Here is a 7,036-nt window from a genome sequence, read left to right as displayed (position 1 = left end):
AAGGAGAGGTGAGAAAAAAGCAAATAATACTAAGACGAGTCATCATAAAGCTGTCAGAAAAATGTTCCTCACCCCAAGTCCTGCCGTTTGATTACGAATTCATATCTTCAGGAACCCCACAGCCTCTAATTGCATGTTTGTGTGGTTCTGTGACGGGCTGTGACTAAACAATAAAAATGAATCTAATGTATCTCAGCTTTTCCAAGTCTTCTTTTCTCCTTCACTTCCATTAGTGAAACCCCCTGGAAGTTGGCCTGAAAAGCCAACACTAGATAAATGATATCAGATTGCTGGATTTTTCCTTTCACTGCATGCAAGGTCCTTGAAAATTTATCAACACTCCTGGAAACCAACACAACCAAAACCCAATAACTTGGAAGAACACAGCATGGCTAAGGAATAAAAGAATAATAAATATGTAAGACAGTAGGAACAGAATGACATCTGAAGCAAAGAGAAAAGGCTGGCTCTGTTTGAAACCTCTCAAAATGCGACAGACTGCCAAGTAAGCACCAACTGTGGTTAGCTAGCCACACGTCCAAGTCCTCATTCAGTGTTTCTGCATCACAGTTCAGCTCCGACAGAGAAAGGCCGAGATGTCCTGCCAGCAGGGCACCAGGATGCTCACTCATACCCTCTACATGAGGGCAAGAACTCTTTCTGGCAATGTCTGCTTTAACACTGCTCTGATACATTACTAGAATTAGCAGAATGAAGTCACATTTTAAATATTCATGAAGCCTTCATTAATCACGCTCAGCTTGTGAGTAAATAGTGAAAATAGCCAAGAATCAGTCAGCCTCCTCTCTTGACTTAAGAGCTGCTCCATGTGTTAGCATCACACCTTTGTGTGCAGACATATTTAACACTCCTTTTTATAAGACACACCATGCCAGCAAATCAGCGTAATACTGTCACCACGGTGTTTCTTATGAACGCGCCGGGGCGACAAGGTGGCGCTGGAATTTAGCTGCATTCGTGCCACCGAGATTGGTTGCAATATTGCCACAACGCCGGACTTGTGAATGCATGTTATGCCTTGGCGCAACAAAGAGAGATGTCACGATCACATGTGCAATTAATGCCGAGAAAAACTATTTTGAAAATGAAAGTAAACAGCTGAGATGATAAACCGGAGCGATGCAGAGCTTCTCTCAGTTAGAGCTGGAGCTCAGATCACCAGAATAAACTTATAGAGCGCGGCTTCAATCGCAATAAAAATCAACTCATGTCCAAGTTTAACGGAAGTCCGCAGCAGCGCAGAGACCACCCCCATAACCCTTTTAAACAGCCATCACGTTATCTTTTGTAAAAAAAAAAAATAAAAAAAGGCACGATTGCACCACTTTACTGTCATGGTCTGACCACTTATGAACAACCGAAGGCTCACTGATGCCGGCTCAGCATTGCTGCTAATTGGTGGCATTATTTTCTAAAGGAGGCTACGGATATAAGTGTAAATCAAGCTTTCCAGGAATCTGCTGCTGCTCTTGGTGTTAAAAGAAATAAGATGAGAAATAAAATCACTGATTTGGATCTGAAGCGCTTAAAAATAGTCTCAATCCGTTCTACAGCTGAATCGGCTCACCTTGTCAAAAGAAATTAAAGAGCAGCTAACTACCGTATTTTCCGGACTATAAGCCGCTACTTTTACCCATGCTTTGAACCACGCGGCTTATAATGAGGTGCGGCTTTAGTCAACCAGAAAGGATGGATGCTGGAAAGTCTAATGAAGGATTGGTTAAAGGAGCGCTACGGAAAGCGCCCAGGAGGATTTTTTTCACAGTAAAACGGCGCTGCTTGTTTTCCCAGCTTCACCCCGGGATGATGACAGCAACACGGAGAGCGACACTGACATCGTCACAGAAAAGGTATGTTCAACTCAGACACTGAAGAAGATGACTTCAGTGGTTTCAGTGCGCAGGAGGACGATGAATAAACTAATCAATAACTTTTCTGTTTTGTTTGATACTGATCAGTTCAGTTAAACTACGTTTTCAATTCAGTAGATATCTGCGGCTTTTAGCCCAGTGCGGCTTATATTGAGGTGCGCTCTATAGTCCGGAAATTACGGTAATTAATTATTCAAGCACTTCTTTTAAGCAGACACTCCAAACCTACTGTTTTCAGTCTGCATGAATATTTCTGTTGGTTGTATTTGTATGGGGAAAATAATAAACAGTCATCTCCAATAAAAATAGTGATTGCAACACATCAACATGGCATTACAGGAACTCCAAACAAACCTCTTTAGGATTTTAAGTGATTCACGTTACACTTGAGGGTTGTTTTGAAATCGTTTGCAATAACAAAGCAACTTTCCTGCAAAATAAATGTTCTTTCTGAGAACGGATACATCGAGCAGATGAAGGAAAGAGCAGGTGGTAGCTCATCGCTTCACTTGGTCTCATTCATTTCTTAACAAGTTTTGGCACTGCCAGTGTAAAGTGGAAGGCTATTAGATTTTTATGGACGGATGTCATGCAGCTTAAGGATGCAATCAAATAAAATAAAAAAATAAATGTCAATATATACCAAGCAACAAACAGAAAGAGACATTAAATCCAAATCCAAATCTAAAAGGGTGTTGTCAGTTACATCAGTGTGTTGTCACATGTGACAAAGTATGAGACGTGTTTAATTATTAATCAGCAGTTTCTATCTGGAAAATTTGCAACCAAGTGGGATTATGAGTAAGATGGGAGCAGCAGGTAATCACTGATTAACACTCAGAGTTCAAGGTCTTTGTTAATAGAATGCAGTGAAAGTTTGTAACTTGTTGGTGACCGAGGTTAAAAAGGCACACAAAATGAGCCCTTAGGAGTAGGATGCTGAGCCCATTAGCTTCAGTCCCAGTCTTATTCCTGACTCGCCTTCTATGAATGTCAAATTATTACGTTGACAGTTATTACGGGATGACCGTATGAACTTCGTCAGCTGATGTCCATAACAGCTGCAATAGTCAGGACCTGAGAATCTTCAACATTTTCACTTCCGATACGATACCGATATTACAGTCTTCAATACTGACCGATTAGCCTGGCCAGACTCGTCCTCTGTTTAATTCTGCACAGAGAAAGAGTCTGGTAACTCTCCTATTAAAATAACCCCACCCCGTGAGAATTCTAACTGAGCCAATCAGCGCTGAGTACCGTACATCACACACCACAACGCAGAGTTTGTCGAACATGGCGACTGAAGCGGAGTTTGCTGTGGCTCTTTCCTCTGCTCTAAATGGCTTGGACACAACAAGTAGAAGCGCTAAAAGCATTTCTTCTAAAGAAAGATGTTTGCGCTGTCACTAGACTCCATTTTTGACTACAGCTAAAAAACTGCAGCGTCACGAACGTCACACACAGCGATGCTCAGTTTCTCATAAACAACAAAGACAGCAGCGGAGTTTGCTTCGGCTCTTTCCTCTGTTCTAAATGACTCAAATGTCTTTAAAACCACAAGTAGAAGCGCTAAAAGCATTTCTTCTAAAAAATAAAAAAAAAAGATGTTTGCGCCATTGCCAGACGCTAGTTCTTTTTACTACAGCTAGAAAACTACAGCGTTGTGCGGTACAATTGGGATTTCCATCTCTTTTCTGATTGGTTACTTTTGAGCTGCCTAGTCCCCCCCCCCCCCCCCCCCCCCCAAGTGCCTCTCTGCCTGTGAGTTACCAGACTCTTTCTCTGTGCAGAATTAAACAGAGGAGGAGTCTGGCAGGCCAGGCTACTGACCGATACCGATATCAATTTGATACGATATCAGCACAAATCATACATACTTTTACCTATTTCACAGTGTGGAATGTATGAAAGGCTTGATCAAGTGATATTACTCAATCCGAGAACAAGAGTAAGTAAGAAAAATATGAAAATTTCTTAACCATTGGTTGCAAAAATGTGAACCTTAACGGACTGCTTGTATCTGAGATGTTTGATGTCGTCCGATATAAACCGATACAGTGTTTTTGGGCCAATATTGAATTACATCCAACATCGGAACGGAACATCCCTACTTTCAATGTTTAAAATATATTTTTTAAATGAAGAAACAGCTGCATTCAAGGCATCCTGTGGCGCTTACCTGGCACCGATGATGTCTTTCTTTGCCAGATCAATTCCAGCAATGACTTTGACCCGCAGCACACGTGTATCATTCTGCAAAAAAGAAAAAGATATAGGAAAATATTTGATCCCAACCCTAGAAAAACACTCACATTACTTCCTTATCAATCTGCATCAAGCACTTTAAGCTGCTGGCTGAGATAATCAGTAGTTCTGTGTTGGCATTCACAAAAGAAAACACTTTATCAGGGATGCACGAAACATCAGCATCACTATCGGTTTGTCATTTGTTTTTTTTAACATACTGGTATCGGGTCATTAAATAAAACTGAGCCAATATTAAAAACCAATGTTTATTTCCATCTTTATTTAGCTGATAGCATATTTGTTTCAGGAAGTGAGGGTGTTGGCCGTGTGGTATTTGTTTGGACATGTGGCAGCGACAGAGATGCAGCGCAGGATTGTTGGGGTGTTTAAACCCGGGTGGACACTGTGCAACTTTTTTACTCATAGCGTTCAGCTCAAACTGTACAACATCCTCGCAAAGCTAATCTCACGAGTCATGTGCTCACATTACGTCTGGTAGCAGCACGTCGGGCCTAAAAAATTGCTAAAAAATTGTAGGTTTTACACAACACGCCGGACCTTTTTTTGTTATTGATGTCTGTTGTCCTTCGGGAGTGCTGTAGGAGGACACACGAGGATTTATGGGGGTTAGAGGAGGAAGACGAAAGAAAGAAACAAAAGTAAATTAATGTTTTATAAGTTTAACACGAAAAACACGCTTTCTTGACAATCCTTGTCATTGTGTGCAAAAAGAAAAGTATAAATGAAAAAGACCGACGTGTGTTAATAGGGAAATAGCTGAGCGGTTCTGGTACTTTTTGGGTTGCAGCCGCTCGCAGCACCACTTCAACAGTGCAATACTGTCATGAGGGACGAGCAAAATATCAAGCATGCCAGAAATTCGTGCAAATTTACGATTGCTGACCGGTGATTGGTCACGCGGTGTTAATAGCCTCTTGTAACCCCTGAATATTACACGACGCTCAGCGCAAAACTCGCCCCAATCTCGTAGATTCTCGCACGAAGGGAAAATTGGCTAAAAAAAAAGTTGTACAGTGCACGACCGGCTTTAATGAAGCAGAGGAGCAATGTAGGTGGTGTGATCACTTTTAAACAGTGCAAAAAGTGTAAGAAAAATAAGTATTATTAAGTTATTTAGCTGTATTAATGCCGGTTAATAAGATCGGCCCAAATTTTTGAACCTGTGTATCCCTAATTTAAATCAGACCAGTTACATAACCCTGTTTGTTAGCAGTAGGACGTAGAAGCACACAAAAGAAATTGGCAGGTGACTGGAAATAGTCAGTCTAAATTCAATCTGATTTCTTTTGTACCCCACTACAAAGACACAATAAAAACCGTTATGTGAATGTTTATTGTGGTAAAGTTATGCATTCTAGACTCTATATTTCATGTATAACTTTACATGACAGGACTGTATAACATCTCCTTTGCAGCATCCACGTCGTACGTCAGTAAAACTACATAAAAACCACCAGGCTCCTTATAAAGAGTGGAAACATGTTAAATGGTTCAGCACGTTACCTTGTGGTTTCCAGTATGCTTTACTTTCACAAACACAAAAAAACTCAGACTTTGGTGGAGTAACTTGCATTCCTCTTGTTTACCAACCTTTCAAGAAATTAGCGGCCCTGCTTTTTGACATTTCAATCATTCTTAAAATGACTAGGTAATGTCAAAACGAGTCGCAAAAAGCCTTTCAACTGGTTGAAAAGATACCAGGATATCAAGATATCTTTTATCAGTGCTTGTCTTAGTGGCAGCAGTGTATAGGACAGTTTCTGAATTTGGATTTCAGAAAACTGTTTAGATAAATGGTTTTGAAATGTCTAGATGCAAATTAAGATTGTCAAAAAGAAATATCTGAATCCAATGCAAATCAGATTGTTAAATGTAATTCATAAATCTTTAAAAAGAAGTTACCAACAACATCAACATAACAATCGTCTAGACCTCGTTTTTAGTGACTGCATAACAAATGGCTGACAGGTGAAGTGATTTAACACGTGCTACATGGGGGAATCGTCTCGTTTGTCACATAGCAGTGCTGAAATGCGTTTGCTGATCTGAGGAATCACAGCATCTGCAGTGCCACATCCAACACAGATATATTTATCTAACTCTAGTTGTGACCACATTGCCTCTGTGGTCAGCTCTCCATCTAAACATCTGTGATTACAGCTGAGATAATGAGATGTTTGGGTCTAAACTAGTTATCCGGTAATTTCAGCCATCATCGGATCCAAAAATAGCACAAATAAATGTACCCACTCGCACTTCGACACAGCACTTTCAGTGACAGCTACAAGTCGTTCATACATTTTAATGCAAAAGAGGATGCAGCAAAGCTATAAAGTGGGCGTTTTAACTTGAAAAGTCTGCTAACAAAGCGGCTCGTTGCTTCTTATCATTAAGCAGATGCTGATGTTTTGAAGAAGTGATAAAACAGTGATAAAGGGGAATGATGGGAGCTACCTGAGCAGTACAGCGGAATGTTGCCGTGGGTGAGGTCTTGTTTGGCTTCACTGACGGCTAACCGTTAGCCATCTCTAGCTCAACCCCTCTTCACGACACCACGCTACAAATCAACACGGGCTTTAATGACATTAAAGCTTACCTCGTCTTCTGAAAGTCCATATATAGGCTCGTAATTTACAGCCATATAGCCTGCGGTCCACGATAAATATCCACAAACGCAAGCCGCTTTGCAAAGCTAGCTACCTACTAGCCTTGAACAATACAGCCCCACTTTCCTCTTTCTGCCGTGTGGTGGTGGTAAAGTCCACTCTGAGACCAAATCCTTGACACGGACCGGGAGAGGATTCACAGACAAAGAACCTAATCCGCGCCAGCGTGGTCCGCCCGAGGCACAGCTTGCAAGGGATGAAAAATTA

The 7,036-nt window shown here is 41.1% G+C and overlaps 1 protein-coding gene across 4 annotated transcripts in view; it reads right to left on the bottom strand.

The window, feature by feature from the left end:
• Positions 1 to 7,036, bottom strand: part of nedd4l (NEDD4 like E3 ubiquitin protein ligase) — a 71,584-nt gene extending 64,548 nt beyond the window's left edge. For all 4 annotated transcript variants that reach the window (XM_015942886.3, XM_015942887.3, XM_015942888.3 and 1 more), the window contains exons 1-2: positions 6,760 to 7,036; positions 4,075 to 4,148 (exon numbers count right to left, since the gene is read on the bottom strand). In XM_015942886.3, coding sequence (XP_015798372.3) covers positions 4,075 to 4,148; positions 6,760 to 6,804 — 119 coding nt within the window. In that variant the 5' untranslated portion in view covers positions 6,805 to 7,036. The remainder of the gene's footprint in view (positions 1 to 4,074; positions 4,149 to 6,759) is intronic.

The sequence above is a fragment of the Nothobranchius furzeri genome, chromosome 6 (genome assembly GCF_043380555.1).
Source record: "Nothobranchius furzeri strain GRZ-AD chromosome 6, NfurGRZ-RIMD1, whole genome shotgun sequence".
In the NCBI taxonomy this organism is placed as follows: domain Eukaryota; kingdom Metazoa; phylum Chordata; class Actinopteri; order Cyprinodontiformes; family Nothobranchiidae; genus Nothobranchius; species Nothobranchius furzeri.
The sequence above is the reverse complement of the archived record's forward strand: the minus strand, read 5'-3'. Positions and strand labels throughout refer to the sequence as shown.